The sequence below is a fragment of the Rhamphochromis sp. 'chilingali' genome (genome assembly GCF_963969265.1).
Source record: "Rhamphochromis sp. 'chilingali' genome assembly, chromosome: 5".
Taxonomy (NCBI): domain Eukaryota; kingdom Metazoa; phylum Chordata; class Actinopteri; order Cichliformes; family Cichlidae; genus Rhamphochromis; species Rhamphochromis sp. 'chilingali'.
This window is the reverse complement of record NC_137932.1, coordinates 36862024-36879039: the sequence shown is the minus strand read 5'-3', so window position 1 is coordinate 36879039 and position 17016 is coordinate 36862024. Positions and strand designations below refer to the sequence as shown.

The following is a 17016-nucleotide window of genomic DNA, read 5'->3' as shown; positions in this document are numbered from 1 at the left end:
TCACTCCTGGGAAACGTCACCACTGTTCCAAGTCTACTCCATATGACATAATGACTTTCACTGTGGTTCACTGGAGGCCCACAGCCTTAGACATGGCTTTGCATTCCTTCCCAGACTTTATTGCTCAGGTGTTTCTTTAGATTGTGGCATGATGTGTTGCTTTTTGAGATATTTTAACCTGCTTCACTTTGTCAGACAGATTATAGTTAAGGATTTTTTTTGATTCAACAGGTCTGCCAGTAGTCAGGCCGGAGTCTATTTAGTGAAACTGAACTCAGCTTTCCAAAAAATGTGGTTAATCGCAGTAAATTCATGATTAACACATAGGGCAACTACTTTTGGATAATTTCTCTCTCTTAATCAGTGAAATCATCATGTAAAAACTGCATTTTGCATTTACTCAGGTTATCTTGGTTTAATAGGTGACAAGTATAACAAATATGTAAAACACTTGGAAATCAGGAAGGGGACAAACACTTTTTCACACCACTGTATCTATGTCATAATACCTGACACTGTGTAGTGCTTCAGTAATAATTAAGCAAGTTGGTGCCATTAAATTTGAGTAAATTGCCATTTTTAGCTTTGTATTTTGTTTTAATGCTGTTCTGTACATCACAAAGTGAAGCACGGAGCTGAACATAACTGAATTCCATCTCAGACCTAAACTTTTTTATCACAGCTCATTTCTTGGTTGTGGTGTTTCAGAAATCTCTGATGTTGTTTTAGGTGCTGATATTTTACCTTGTGACTTTGTGTGTGCAGAGAAGTTTAAAAAAAAAAAAAAAGAGTTGTGTAAGAACAGAATTTCTTCTCACAAAAGTTAAAGCCTCAAATTTACATGAGGTGACCTCTGACCCCAAACTCCCTCCTGTGCCTTGCTGTTGGGTATGTGTTTTATGAAAAGGCCTTACTAATTCTCAGTGGGTCAGGTCAGAGATGTAGTACTGATGCTGTCCTTGTGGCTACCTCAAAAAGTACTTTCTTTTTTTTTCTTTTTTTTTAATATCAGTGTGTGCTCTACCTGTGTTTTGGGAGTATCCTCTGAAAGGTATGCTCTTCAGCTTCATTAACAAAGCACTGTTACAGTAAGTAATCCTGGCTTTGTAAAGGAAAGGCTTTGAAATAAAAGAAGTACAAGTGATGTTTGTGCTTTTCCATTCAGTACTCACTCCTATTGAAACCTTGTAATTGACATGTTGGTACAATGACCATGAAAGGCCTGTCACAGTTATTACCACGAGGCTCCACTCTATTGTTAATGACATCTACATGATTGTGACTCACCATCACAAAACACGGGTCACAACTCACAATATTATGAAGAAGTTAGGTTGCCTATATCTTAATCAGATCAGATCTCTAGCATCCTCTTCAGTCACACATGCCCATCACTACATCCATGATCCTTCTCTGTGGTCTATCCTAATATACCCAGCCTTTTTCTCTAACTTTGTCTCCAAACTATTCAGCCTAAGCTGTGCCTCCTTCTCTTGGTCACTAACTTTAACTTTGTCACCTCCACTTCTGCCTCCTGTCTTTTTTTCCCCTCCCGTTTCATTCTTGCTGCTATCCTCCTGTCACCAATTCCATTTGATTCTGTTTTATTTATATAGCACCAATTCAAAAAAGCATTGGAATATTATATTGGAAGATAAAGACCCTGGAATAAATCCCCAACAATCATACAACGCCCTCTGGGCAAACACTTGGCAACAGTAGAAAGGAAAAACTCCCTTTAACAGGTAGAAACGCTCAGGGAGAGGTGGCCATCTCCTGTGACCAGTTGGGGGTAAGAAGAGGAAGAAGGGACAAAAAACCTAATGTGGAAGAGAGCCAGAGATTAATAATAACTTATGATTGAATGCAAAGTGGTGCATAAACACAAAAAGTGAAAATGAGGTGATTGAAGAAGAAACAATGTATGATGGGAAGCTCCCTGCAGTCTAGGCCTTTTGCGGCATAACTAAGGGAAATTTCAGGGTTGCCTGATACAGCCCTAATTATAACCCTTTTAAAAAATCAGTTTTAAGCTTAATATTCAAAGTAGAGAGAGTGTCTGTCTCCTGAATCCAAACAGGGAGTTGATTCTATAGTGGAGGGGCCTGAAAGATGAAGGCTCTTCTTCCCATTCCACTTTTAGAAACTCTAGTAGAACCACAAATTCTCTATTTATGCGGTATGGTACTGTGAGATCTTTAAGACAAGTTAGGACCTGATTATTCAAGACCTATTACCTGTGGAAAAATCACCTGACATTCATCTTTATCCTATGTTAACTCTTTCTCACCTCTCTGTCCATTGCTTTGCATGGTTGACCCCAAGTATTTCAACTCACCCACTCCTCATTGCATCTTGACCTTTCCACCTGCCTCTCTCATTCACAGGCATGGCTCACTCCTATTAACGTTCATTCCTCTTTGGTACATACCTTCATATCTTAGTGCTCTCGTAGACCTCTCATTTGATTGAATTCTTTAAAATACATTTTGGCATAGGAGCCATCTAAATGCTCACATTTAAGTTACTTAAGCAGACCCTGCCTTGGTTGATACTATTTTAAACAATTTTGCTGTTAACGTAATTACCTAAAACTCAATGATAAACTCGTGGGACCGAGTTTTTACTCGTTGCTATCCATACAAAACATACTAAAAACACGATTAGATTAAAAAAAAATTTTAACCAGATTTGGACACAAATTGGGAATCATGCAATTTGTATAAAAAAAATTAAAAACAAAACCTACTGAAAAAACTGTCAAAAGAGCTAGGAGTATTATATGTATTAGTATTGCTATTTTTAATGGATTTCCTCACAGCGTTTCGTGACGTTGCTTTGAGACCCGGATATGGGATCAGAGTGAGAGCTCTTCCCTGTAGAGACCTGTCTGTGAGCTGAGCTCCAGCCTCCGGTGAACGTCACACGTTGGGGAAGTCCGTCACCGCGGCTGTTGGACCTGCTGCAGCTTTCGAGGTTCCGATCGGTTCCATTTTTTTTATTTAGGTTCAAACTGAGACTGTTAACGTCGGGCTCTAAACCAATTGTCGATCAACGAAAACGCTTTGGATTTTAACTGTCTTTATACTAATCCCGGAAACCCGTCAGTAAAGCGAAAGTTGAGAGAGTCGAGATGAGCGTGGAGGCGTACGGGCCGAGCTCCCAGACCCTCACCTTCCTGGACACCGAGGAAGCGGAGTTGCTCGGAGCGGACACCCAGGGCTCGGAGTATGACTTCACCGACTTCACCCTTCCCAGTCAGACGCAAACTCAAGGGCAGACACAGAGCCAGCTGGACAGCCAGGTCTGAGGTTTTCAATTTCACAGGAAGGCACGAGAAAGCGCGCTTTACTGACGCTAGCTGTAGTTAGCTAGCTGACCCAGCGCTACCTGTTAGCCCGCTAAATTGGATAGCATTACTTAGCTCAGTGTTAGCTGGGTTGCAGCGTTAGCAAGCCCCCTAACTAAACTTCTGAAGTAACAGTAATTGTATTTTTATCTTTATTTTGAACTGTGTTAGGTAAACTAAACTCGTGAGCGTAACTGTAAAAATCATAGAGAAAATTCATGAGCGCTGACAACCTGTCAACTTATAATTTAGTGGCTCTCTCAGCGCTGTGTGCCTGGCTGCTAATCGTTAGCGGTGAGTTTGTTCAGTAAAGCAGGTGTTGTGCTGCAGGTAAATGGTCCCGATGAGGGTCTTCACAACGGTGGAGTGGATGATTCCGTGGCCAAAGCCAGCCAACTGTTGGCCGAGCTGAACTTTGAGGAGGATGAAGAGGACACGTACTACACCAAAGACCTGCCCTTGCACGCGTGCAGGTACGCTGGAAAAAATCGCACCGTGGCAGGATGTCAGCAGACTGTGCGTTACCGATGAACTGATTGCAGTACATTAGTTAGTGATCGTCATCTACATCACTAGTATGCTGTACAATTTTTAGCTACTCCCAATGGTTGAATTGTAGTGCACTATCAGAGGTTTATAATTTTAGTGCTACGATACGATTCACGTGGCCCTGATGAAATGTCAACCAGCTTTAATACTTTTCACATTACTGCTTGAATCTCATTCCTGTTTACTTTCATAATCCTGTAAGAATACTAAACATTAAATTGACAGTGCAATTTAGGTAAAAGCTTTTAATAAGAATTGGCAGTTAAATATGCAATTTAAATGTATTTAACTCTCTTAAATTGGCTTTCTGGGAGTGTTTGTGTGCATTCTTGTTGAAACTTATGAAATACTGTACATGTTTTTGACACCTATTGAATATGAATTAGCTTCAAGAGTCCTGCATGTATGGCGGCAACATATTCCCATGACATTTCATATTTGTGTTTGAGGCATGTGAGCATGTAGCATTTGACAGGGTCCGTATAATATGCTGACTCCTTTGACATCCGATATCATGTGTGTACAGTTGGTCTTTTGCTCTTGTTGTGTTTGCTCTGAACACTGCTGTGGTTGTTCCTTACAGCTACTGTGGTATCCACGATCCAGCGTGTGTGGTGTACTGCAATACCAGCAAGAAGTGGTTCTGTAATGGGCGTGGCAATACATCCGGCAGGTGCGTCGTCAGCTTGTCTTTATTTAATTGCATGTAGGAATCGGAAAGTGAAACTACTAATAACCTGAAACGATAACAATGAAATTTTCACACACTTCTGCCAACACCAGCCATATTTTGACAGACAGGTCATGTGGCATGTGTGTAATGAGAGATCTGTGAGAAGTAGATGGCAACTCTTGTATTTGCATTGGTTGAACAGAGGGCGTGTTCAGGTTTATTTACTGTAGATGCTACCAAGCAGTGTAATAGGAATCGTATCCTATTCACAGCCTTTGTTCATAACTGTGAAGTGGGCCGTTTCCCACTTTTGCTCTCGGGCTCAGTGTCAGTTTTTTAATTTTCTGTTTGGTTTGACTTCCATTGTCTGCCTCTCAGCCATATTGTGAACCATTTGGTGAGAGCGAAATGCAAAGAAGTGACTCTGCATAAAGATGGGCCGCTGGGCGAAACCGTGCTGGAATGTTACAACTGCGGCTGTCGCAACGTCTTTCTCCTGGGCTTCATCCCAGCAAAGGCTGATTCTGTGGTGGTGCTACTCTGCAGGTATGTTGCTGGGGACTGTCCTGATTGAAGCAGGACAATATTCTACCTCTGTGAAGCTTGATCTGAATATTTACATTTGACTCTGGAAGTTTATGATAAAGTTCTTTTCTTCTCAGTTATTTAGGTTTCTCCCCCTTACTTTAGACTTTAGGACACTGGTAAAGAGGCCTTGAGATGCCTGAATAATGAGATAGACAGGAAAAAATGGCCAACAGATGAAGGTTCATGAACAAAATTGATGAACCTTTTTATTTTAATGTATTTTTGCTAAAGAGAGCTCTTCTTTTGCAAAATGGAATAATTTAGGGTAAATAATCTTGTCAGAAATTTATATGAAACACGTATTTAGAAATTTTTAATTGACCTGTGTATTGCAGCCCCCCCACATAGGCTCATATTTGTTTTCAGACATATTAAAGCAGCTCAAAAGAGACTCAGAACAGTCAAGAAGATGTTCTAGGTTTTTTATGGTTTTGTTTTTTTTCAAGTTAATAAAAAGAACTGGGCAGGCTTTGCATAAATGTTATGGTTTTATATTTTTTACCTTCAGTGGTCTGCTTAGACTGACTTAGCGACCGTGGCTCAGGGGGTTGGGAATCGCATCTGTAACCGGAAGGTCGCCGGTTCGATCCCAGGGCTCTCTGTCCTGGTCGTTGTGTCCCTGGGCAAGACACTTTACCCTACTTGCCTACTGGTGTTGGCCAGAGGGGCCGATGGCGCGATATGGCAGCCTCGCTTCTGTCAGTCTGCCCCAGGGCAGCTGTGGCTACAACCGTAGCTTGCCTCCACCAGTGTATGAATGTGAGAGTGAATGAATAGTGGTACTGTAAAGCGCTTTGGGTGCCTTGAAAAGCGCTATATAAATCCAATCCATTATTATTATTATTATTAGGATTAATTGTTCATTGCTGTTTGTGAAGGAGGTTAATGGAACTTGCTGCTCTCGTGATACTTTCTCTTCATGGTGGAAGTGTGAGAAACTCTCTGCTTTTGCCCTCTGATCAACAGAGTTCAGCACAGACACAGAGCTGTGTGTGTACATACATTATGTACTATGGCAGATGAATAGAGCTACAACACTTCTGGACTGTTACTTTCTGTTTGTGCTGGAAGTGGGAAATAAAGTCCCCAGCATGGATTTTTCTGTCACACAAACACCAATGTGTTCAGCGAAGACGGAGCCAGTGTTCTGACTATAGCACATAATATGCACTATCAATCAAAGTAGTGAACAGGCAGTCAGCTATAGAGTCTGCAGCTGTTGTCTCTGGACCGCCCTACTAATGTGCATTAAGCTTGAAATAGAGCTTGCGGCTCTGACAGTAAACATAACCCTCTGTATGGCCTCATGGACTTGCAGTAAGAAGTACTGTGATTTAACAGTAGTTCGATTAGTTTGAAACCTCCAATACTTGGCCTGAATTTTGTGCCTCCATTCAGGCAGCCCTGTGCCAGCCAAAGCAGCCTGAAGGACATCAACTGGGACAGCTCGCAGTGGCAGCCGCTGATCCAGGACCGATGCTTTCTGTCCTGGCTGGTGAAGATCCCATCAGAACAGGAGCAGCTTAGAGCCCGTCAGATCACGGCCCAGCAAATCAACAAGTTGGAGGAACTCTGGAAGGTACGATCCACTTGTATGCCTTTTGCTCTTTCAGGGCTTGTAAGAGTGTTGACTTTGTTTTTATTGTTTTTTGTGGTTTTCCTACAGGACAATCCCACTGCCACCTTGGAAGACCTGGAGAAACCTGGAGTAGATGAGGAGCCCCAGCATGTACTGCTGCGTTACGAGGATGCTTATCAATACCAAAATATATTTGGCCCTTTGGTCAAATTGGAAGCTGACTACGACAAGAAGCTTAAGGAGTCACAGGTACCTGAACATGGTTCCACACAGAGGTGCCTGGAATGTGGTTACTGGTGTTTTACTTCCAGAAATGTACATGGCTAAAGTTTTTAATCTTTAAAAAGCCTTTAATCATTTAATGATTTTAATGGTATGGTGAGGATTATTTTATTTTCATGCTGAAGCAGGATGTGATGATAGATTTTCCTGACTACAGATGCGATCTGAAATGTGTTTTTGTGGCATAAGGCACTTTTCTGATCAGGTGTTTTTACTTTATTTTCTGCAATATTGTCATAGCTGTGATATCTGTATTATTATTCCTGATGTTTTGATCATTTTTTCCTCCTTTTTCAGACTCAAGATAATATAACAGTTAGGTGGGATCTGGGGCTGAACAAAAAGCGGATTGCCTATTTCACTCTTCCTAAGACGGATTCAGGTGGTAATTCTCTAAACTTTCCTTCCTCCCAGTGGTTCTGTGGTACAGATGTAGCTCCCATCCTACTCCCCCCCCCTCAGGCCTTGCACGCAACCTCCCCCATCCCTGCATCTTTTGGTGGCATGTGTGCGTGTTTTGTTTTTGTTTTTTTTGTTTTGTTTTTTTTCTCCTCTTACCTCTGTTTTGTGTTGTGGGGTTAGATGAGGGCACGGTATTGTATCATGTGTTTTCATAAACTTAGCCCTGTCCTTAAATACTTCTGTATGCAAGTTTCTAACTTGTGTCCTTTCACTTGACCCCAGATATGCGGCTGATGCAAGGTGATGAGATTTGTCTGCGGTACAAGGGAGACCTGGCCCCGCTGTGGAAGGGCATCGGTCATGTCATCAAGGTCCCAGACAGTATCCTTTGCACAGCTGATATGATCTGTTTCTTAATGTTGCCTTCCAGCGTGGCCCTTTACGGCAGCAGTGACTGTCCTAACCGAGAAGTACAGACAGCAAAGCCCACACTCACCCACTAGAAGTATGTTACAGATAATGCTGGATTTCCTTAATAGCCCGTGTTTAAAGACTATGGAGATGAAATTGCCATTGAGTTGCGGAGCAGTGTTGGAGCACCTGTGGAAATCCCCCACAACTTCCAGGTGGACTTTGTGTGGAAGTCGACTTCCTTTGATAGGTAAGCTGTTTTATGCCAGAGCATTTAGCGACATGGCGTACCAAAAGGTCTTTTCTTCCTTTCCTTTCATTTCCACCTCATGTTTTCAGTAGATTCATTGTGTCTTATCTTTTCTTTTTTTTGATTTGACTACCAGTTGTAAAGATTTCAGCTTAATTTAAATGCATTTGGTAAGCTATTTTTGGCAGTAACGGCTGACTTAGTTGTTTATGTCCTGCTGCAGGATGCAAAGCGCCCTGAAGACGTTTGCGGTGGATGAGACCTCAGTGTCTGGCTACATTTACCACAAACTCCTGGGGCATGAAGTTGAGGATGTCACCATTAAGTGCCAGCTGCCAAAGCGCTTCACTGCCCCAGGCCTTCCTGACCTCAATCACTCACAGGTCAGACTTGGACATCGTAACTCATACGAGAAAACTTTTAGATGGCCATAATCTCAGTGTAGGACATAGTGTAATTTTAGTTGATTTATTTACTGTACATTAGTGCAACAAAGACATTCATCTTTGTAAATTAATTTAGAAAACTCAAAGAATAAGAAAAGATTTCTGTTATGATCGGCAAAAAGTGTTTTGTGTTTTTGGCAAACTGCGTTTGTTTTAAGTATCCAGTTGATTTATTTTGTTTCTTGCATGTTCAGGTGTATGCTGTGAAGACGGTGCTTCAGAGACCTCTTAGTCTGATCCAGGGGCCTCCTGGCACTGGGAAGACCGTCACCTCTGCCACGATTGTGTACCACTTGTCCCGACAGGGCAACGGGTGAGGCAAAAATTGAGTTAACCCTTTTATACTTGACGCGTGTTATTATTCCAGTCGTGTAATTCTTGTTCCCTTTCTCTCTGTGGTGCATGTGTCCTGTAGACCAGTTTTGGTGTGTGCTCCCAGTAACATTGCTGTGGACCAGCTGACTGAGAAGATCGATAAGACTGGACTGAAGGTTGTCAGGCTGTGTGCCAAGAGCAGGGAGGCCATCGAGTCCCCTGTGTCTTTCCTTGCTTTACACAACCAGATCAGCAACATGGACAGGTCAGTAGCATGAGGGGAAATAGTCCTTCATTTTCCAGGTGTGACCATGTTATATCACAGATTTGGTGTTGTAATGTACTGGTGTAAATAATCTGATGTGTCTTTGTCTCCACAGTATGCCGGAGCTTCAGAAACTACAGCAGCTAAAAGATGAGACTGGCGAGCTGTCGTCTGCTGATGAGAAACGCTACAGGGCTCTGAAGCGCACTGCTGAGAGGGAGCTGCTCATGGTGAGGAGGTGTTGGTTTTCACTTTAAATGCGGCTGGAAGTCGGCGATTTCAGGCATTCTTGGTGCAACAAGTGATTTCAGTCAAATGTTGTTTGCCTCTGAGAATTATTCTGCAGAAGCAGTGGCCTAATTTATACATTTAATTTTTAACTACAAGTTGTGGTGCTGATCACTGAGGGCAGCAGCATTTAAACATCCACCACATTAGTTGTCCACATCCTTAGTTGCCTCTCCCTATTATAGACAGTTGCTGCTACACTACTGTGTAGCTAAATCCTGCAACTCCACTGGCCTCAGCCAGTCAGCACATGACAGTACAGGAGAAGAAAATATCCCATTTCAACTGGCTGTCTGTACCAGTCCATTAAGATGATTCAATAGCTTCTTCAACCTGAGATGCAGATAATGATCATAATTTCCTCTTTGTTGTCCAGAATGCTGACGTAATCTGCTGCACTTGTGTCGGAGCTGGAGACCCTCGTCTGGCCAAGATGCAGTTCCGTTCGATCCTGATCGATGAGAGCACCCAAGCCACTGAGCCCGAGTGTATGGTGCCCGTGGTGTTGGGAGCAAAGCAGGTACAAAACCCAAACAGCTGCATTAGTTCCCAGCTGCTGCTGTTTGCTTTGGTTTCTGTCGTTTTTTTGCATTAACAGTAAATGAAGAAATACTTTGGCACATGTCAACTAAAAATGTAAAGCTTTGTCATTTAAACTGTAGTAGCAGCTACTGTCAAGTATTAAAACTTTCAACAGTCTGAACATTAATATCTTGTCTTGTGTTGTTAAACTAACCAAAGCGTCACACTTATGTGGCTCTTCTTCCTCCACACAGCTTATTCTGGTGGGTGACCACTGCCAGTTGGGTCCTGTGGTGATGTGTAAGAAGGCGGCTAAAGCAGGTCTGTCGCAGTCCCTGTTTGAGCGCCTAGTGGTCCTGGGGATCCGGCCGATCCGCCTGCAGGTCCAGTACCGTATGCACCCGGCTCTCAGTGCCTTCCCCTCTAACATTTTCTACGAGGGATCCCTGCAGAATGGCGTCACTGCAGGTTTGTTACGATCCGGCAGTTCACTATCTGGTTTGATGAAGGAGCAAATTGATTTCCACACTGATTAGTAGAAGATCCACCAACTTATAACTTAACAATAATTAGACCGTCCTGTTCTCCTCAGCTGACCGCATCAAGAAGGGCTTTGATTTCCAGTGGCCACAACCAGACAAGCCCATGTTCTTTTACGTTACTCAAGGTCAGGAGGAGATTGCCAGCTCTGGAACCTCGTACCTTAACAGGTAAGTTCTCACATTTTGTTTGTTACTTGGTGGCATTTCACTTCAATCCTACTTAAATTTGCTGACGTAATTTGTTTTGGCCCCTGGTTTAAAGCAACTGTGGACGTGATTGCTTTTTTTTTTTTTTTGCATCAGTTTGCCATAGTTAACTTTAAATGATTGTCCCAATATTGATACGATTGACTGTTTTTTCAGGACTGAAGCTGCCAACGTGGAGAAAATCACCACCAGGCTGCTGAAGGCGGGAGCCAAACCCGATCAGATCGGCATCATCACCCCGTACGAGGGTCAGCGCTCCTACCTGGTCCAATACATGCAGTTCAGCGGCTCCCTGCACACCAAACTCTATCAGGTATCACTTATAACACAAATGCAAAAATACCCTTTTCCAGCAAACACTTTATAGTTACACACAGATATACCAGGACAACATCAACATGGAGCAGTTAGGAGTAGGACGTCCCGTCTCCTCCACAGAGGAGATGGACAAAAAAGAAAGTGAACAACTGGAGAGCCAGAGTTGAGAGTAGACCAACATGAAGTTATTGTTTAAAGTTTAGCACACGACCACTCAGATTTGGTCCTCTGTTTTTACAATGCAATTTCACCTTTTATCGTGATTCATTATAGCAAGTGGAAATTGCCAGCGTGGACGCCTTTCAGGGCAGAGAGAAGGACTTCATCATCCTGTCTTGTGTTCGAGCCAACGAGCACCAGGGAATTGGCTTCCTGAACGACCCTCGCCGTCTCAACGTGGCGCTGACCAGGGCCAAGTAAGAACTGTTAAAATAATCACAGTGGACAGATGAAGCACGGCTCAATCGATCGTGCGTTTCTGATTTGAATGACTCATGTGTCAAATTTAGCTTCATTTTAACGATCAGGCTATATGAACACACACTAGATTGACTCTGTTCTGCGCACACAACATTTCACACTGTGTGATTTGTGTAAGCTGCAACCTACCCCTCATCAGTTGTCTTATGTCTGAAGGTATGGTGTCATCATTGTGGGCAACCCCAAGGCGCTCTCCAAGCAGCCACTGTGGAACAACCTGCTGAACAACTACAAGGAGCAAAAGGTCCTCGTGGAGGGGCCCCTAAACAACCTGAGGGAGAGCCTCATGCAGTTCAGCAAGCCCCGCAAACTGGTCAACACCATCAACCCTGTGAGTAGGACGCGTCATACATTTTTTTTTTTTTTTTTTAAATTTTTTAAATGATGTATGAATCCAAACTAATACTGGGAATTGGCACCTGAGTAACAGTGGAAGTTGAGTTAAAAAGTAGTTTAGGATCGTGATACCTTTCCATTACTACCTGCTTGGATTGACTTGACTCTGTTCGACTGGCATTCCATTACAACCTAATGTGCATGGTCGTCGTCACAGCAACGCGGCCAAGCGTCCTGTGACGTAAATTAGTATCCAACAAGATGTGTTTTTGTGAACAAGATGCTCGTGACTCATTGAGTGACGCCATTGACCTGCTAATCGGTGGCATGCACAGTTTGACATCCTCACATTTTAGTACCTGGTATCAGGTGGCGAATCGATCAGAGTAGGTACTAATGGAAAAGGGGCTCAACCTTTTGGTCACAAGGTGTTTTTGTGTCTTTGCTGTCTATTTGTTTTTAAATGTGTCTTGTTTCTCTTCTGATGAGGAGTGTTGTGCTTAGCAAGTTGAGGAGAGTCTGATTAAAGGTGTCAACATTCACACCTGCTTTGACACGAGGGGGTCTCCCAAAACTTGTGCCATGAATGTAAAGGCTGCATGCATCCAGTCAGCTGTCACAGGAAGTAAACTGAAGGCAGCAGTGGTTTTGTTGTTGTTGTTGTTGTTGTTTTTTAAGCTGGTTAGTGCAAATCAGTCAAATTTGTTCTAAACATCACCGGTGTTTTCCAGGGAGGACGTTTTATGAGCACTGCAATGTACGATGCCCGTGAGGCTCTCATCCCTGGTTCTGCATACGACCGGAGCAATGGTAATATGTCAGCTTTTTTTTTTTTTTTTTTTTTTTTAAATCATGCATGTCATGTCTTATCGATACTGATGATCTCTTTCAGGTGGACGTCCATCTAATATGTACTTCCAAACACATGACCAGATTGGGATGATTGGTGCAGGCCCAGGTCCCATGGCTGCTATGAATATTCCTATACCCTTCAACTTGGTGATGCCACCAATGGCTCCACCTAGCTATCTAGGTCAGCCCAATGGCCCTGCTGCAGGTACGATAACAGCAAAAGGAGAAGTGAGGAAAGTTTGTTTTTCATTGAAACTGCAAATCTAAACCTAAGAAGGAGGAAAAAAAAAAAGGGGGAGAGGGAAAGTTGATAGACCTCCTCCAGCATTGCTCGGACTACTCCCACCTCAGACTACCTTAATAACGGCACGCAGACGGGTTATTCTGGATGTGTTGTTTTTTTTGTTTGTTTTTTAATGTTCAGTGATTCCAAAAAATTGCTGCTCACTGAGGGCATAATTCAAAGTCCTTCAATGATATTTGATAACTGTCACTTCTCATGCCTTATACCTACCCAGCATAATGACTTGACAGGTTGTGATTTTATTTATTTATTTTTTCCTTCCTCCCCCTCCTTAAAGGGCGTGGAGCAATGAAAGGTAAGCCTGGGCGTGGTGGGCGGCAGAGGGTCCGTGGTTCAGCACACCAGGGTGCCTGTCAGGGTAATGGACCCAACAGTCAGGCCAGCCAGGATGGAGCCTCCCAATCCTTCTCCCAGGGGCCACTGACACAAGGCTACATCTCCATGAGCCAGCCCTCACAGATGAGCCAGCCTGGCCTCTCCCAGCCGGAGCTCTCCCAGGTAACGCGTCACTGTTGCTTAAAGAAAGGAGATGCAGCAGAGAGTAACGCTAATTTAATGACAACCAAGTTTAACTGCTGCCATAAATATCATCAGTGTTGCTGTTTCATTAATAATCTCTTGGGTTGTGATCATGCATTAATCCTCTGAGAAATTTTTGTTTTGAAATTAACCTGGAATGATGAGTTGCTACATATCTTTTAAAATCATTATAAATACCAGTCTCCTATCTAGACCAGAGAAACTGTATTCTAATCCAGATTCATTCAATTTAAATAAATAAATAAAAGCATTACTAAGATTGAATTAGAAAAGGTTAAAGAAAAAGTTTCCTGTCTAAACACTTTGCAGTGTTTTCCACCTCAGGAACTACCAGGCGCTTTTTGATTCGCCATTGTGTGTTCTCACTTTGCAAAAGTTCTGCAGCAGTTCATTCAGGGCTGTTTTCAGGGGAGATAAAACTGCTTGCTCAGGGGCAGGTACGTCTGAGTGTCCCTTGAAAACGTCTGGATGACTCTCAACACTTATCGGTTAAACTCTGAAGGTGTCGGTGGACAAACTTGAACAATCTTGGATGGAAAAACAACTGATTTGTGTACCGTTATGTCCTCCAGGACAGCTACCTGGGTGACGAGTTCAAGTCCCAAATCGACGTGGCTTTGTCCCAGGACTCGACCTACCAGGGTGAACGTGCGTACCAGCATGGCGGCGTGACTGGACTGTCGCAGTACTGAAGTGTAAGTACATGAACTATGTCTTTAGCTGCAGTGTAGTGTCAAAGTATTCAGAGGAAAGCTGATCTCATGACTGATTGCCACAAGCTTCAGGTGTCTCACTGATCTTGGCTAACTTACAATATATTTTAAGTCCAGTTTCACATAAAACTTTGTGAAAGTGCCTGAAACCTCAGGAATCATCCACTGGAAATGTTATATAATAATTGACTTGTGGATGAGCTAAAATCACATCAGGCATATAAAACATGTTATGCAAAAGCTCTAACCAGCTCAACTTTTCTCATCCGTGTTGTCTTGCAGGTTACCCAAAGAAGGGAGCTAGGCTTGAGCTGAGCTTAGTTCATCAGCTTTTTAATCTGGGAAATAATAAAAACATAAAATGGATACCTGTTTTCCTCTGCTACAACCGAAGCACCACCAAGTGAAAGCGACGGGATAGCGAAACCAAACCAATGACCAGCGAGAGAAACAAAGAGGGTAGAAGAAGAGAGCACGAACAGACAGGCAGGGAGATGGCATAAGAGGCCGAGTGAACAAGTGAGAGGCAGGAACCAATGCCCGTGAAGGAGGGAGGTCGAAAAGATGGCGGCTTGTGGTCGGGCTGCTGAGGGAAACACGAGAGGTCCAAACGGTCTCTCATGGGAATCCAAATGAGGTTGAGCTCCAAATAAAATAATCTTCCCAACACCTTCCCATCCACAGCGTCTGAGAAAAGTTTATACGCTCGTCTTCAGGTGAAGATCGTAGATTTTCAGCAGAATTTGAAGAAACCTGGTTTCACGACCTGGTTGCCGTTCTGCTTCCCCATGCTTAAAAGCTGGTTGACTATCAACCTGTGCAGTGCCCTGGACTGTTTTTAAAATTAGGTTTGACATGGGAGAAGCGTGCTACCTACTGTCTTCTACTGGACCCTCCAAACCTCAGCAGCCTCTAAAGAAAGCGGCAGTCGACGGACCCTCTCAGAGAGGAACGACAAACTCTGTTTCTGTGTCTGAGTCTGATATTGAAAGGCCTTTCATTTGCCTTGAGAACCACTGGCTCGTTCACAAGGTCTGCAGTGGGGTGGTTTCGACCACCCGTCAGTGGTGGAGGGGCATGGGGATTTCAGACTTTTTTTTTTCTCCTTCGTTTTCAAGACATGAGACGCGAATCCCGACGATGTCGCGATCATCATGGGACAGTTTACCTTTCTTACCACAGAGCACAAAATTGCAAAAAAGTCATTGAAACTATCAAACGTGACCAGCATTGAATATTCAGCTCGGCGTCATTTGATGTTTCAGCAAAGGCTTTTTTTTTTTTCCCCTCTTATTTTAATCTTTCAGACGACGGCGTCTTTGACGTCCCGCTGTCTTTTTAAAACACCCTGTGTACGCTTACATTGGCAAATGCTTGAATGCTTTTGCTCTGAGTGATTTTCTCAGGGGATTGTGGACTGTCCACACTCATCACGTGAATCCCTGCTTAAGGTAAGAGAAACTAAACGGGGACATTTAGATGAGGCTAACAGGCAGTCGTGGCGATCAATCAACCGCAAGAAAGTAGAAGAAAAGGAAGGTGGCTGAGGCAGAGAAGGAAACATGTTAAAGTCAAAGTTTTAGGGGAAAGAGTGGACTTTTTCATACCAGATGCCACTGTGTTTTCCACCTTAATGAAGCCATATTAAAGGTCACGTTGACCACCCAAATACAACGAAAGCTAATCAGGTTGAAAAGAAGTGTTTGAAATTCAGAAATGAACTTGACCCGAAAGACTTTTGGTTCCTGTGGATTCAAATTGTTCTGTTATTAACCCCCAGTCACTCACAGCAGAAAATGCCACCCAGTACTGATCGGGCGGTGGCAGAGAGATGAAATAAACAGCGAATGAGACCAGAATCAGTGCCTATAACCGCTCACCCTCAGATAAACAGCCGCAGCACAAGCATGAATGTAGTTCCAGTCAAACGACCAGCATTTCCAACAACCTTTCTGACACCAGAGGGCTTAAGAAACCCACAGAAAAGGACTTGTTTTATTTATATATTTTTATTGTTTGAATAAAATGCGAGTGAGTCTAGCAGCTGGGCTGATTGAGGGGCAGGGGATACAAAAGCCACCTTCCTTCTCTGTGAGGTAAAAATGGAGGTTGTTAGATTTTATTTTCCCCTTCTGTGGCTGTTTGATTTGTGCTGAGCAGTTCCTCCTGAGTTGATCCACTTTGCTTTCGTCAGACATTTTGCTGCCGTGTGCATCGTTTCGTTGTGTAGTTTTACTGAAATATGGGATATATCTATTTTTTTCGTAGCAACTTGCTGAGTACAGGAATGAGCGGGACGCCGTTTCCTTTCTTTTTTTTGTATCTTCTCTTCAAACTGTCCGAAGGATTGTAGTTTTGTAACTTCTTCCAGGAATGACACTTTCTGAACACAGCAAGAATGTACTGCACCGTTGTTTCTCACCTGCTTCTTATTTCTGCACACACGTGACAATCATGTTGCGCTTTACATTGTTATGTTTGAGTTAGAAATAGTTGACATTTTAGCATATCAACTTGTTCCGGTGAATCCTAATGTGTTAGCTTTAAAAAAATGTTGCCGTAATATTTTTTTCCTCCCATCTTCTGAGCTCCAGTCAATTCCAACATGTGCAGCAATCATTGAAGATGTGATTCTGTTCCACACAGAGCGTTCATTCACCACGTCATTAGGCCGAGATTTAATTCATGAAATAAAGTCTCAATGTGATGTAAATACATATTTGAAACAGTCTTATTTGCAGTGACGTTTCATCACAAGATGCTGATTCTCTTGTTAAACTGAATCAATAAACGCTGTCAACTTCA

General features: G+C 43.0%; 1 protein-coding gene across 3 annotated transcripts; it reads left to right on the top strand.

Moving 5' to 3' along the window:
* Window positions 1-2906: 2906 nt before the first annotated feature.
* LOC308397152 (regulator of nonsense transcripts 1) lies at window positions 2907-17016 on the top strand. 3 transcript variants are annotated; one of them, XM_080882924.1, is made up of 24 exons: window positions 2907-3304; window positions 3680-3822; window positions 4482-4571; window positions 4950-5117; window positions 6558-6738; window positions 6826-6987; window positions 7318-7402; window positions 7705-7803; window positions 7975-8083; window positions 8307-8466; window positions 8724-8842; window positions 8945-9109; window positions 9225-9339; window positions 9774-9917; window positions 10174-10387; window positions 10512-10629; window positions 10825-10981; window positions 11260-11402; window positions 11623-11797; window positions 12534-12612; window positions 12695-12859; window positions 13236-13456; window positions 14071-14193; window positions 14494-17016. In XM_080882924.1, the coding sequence occupies exons 1-23, from the start codon at window positions 3134-3136 to the stop codon at window positions 14188-14190; spliced, it is 3303 nt and encodes a 1100-aa protein (XP_080739050.1). In that variant the 5' UTR covers window positions 2907-3133; the 3' UTR covers window positions 14191-14193; window positions 14494-17016. The 3 variants fall into 3 exon arrangements, with proteins under 3 accessions (XP_080739050.1, XP_080739049.1, XP_080739051.1); XM_080882923.1 differs by having other exon boundaries at window positions 7318-7405; XM_080882925.1 differs by having other exon boundaries at window positions 7318-7444.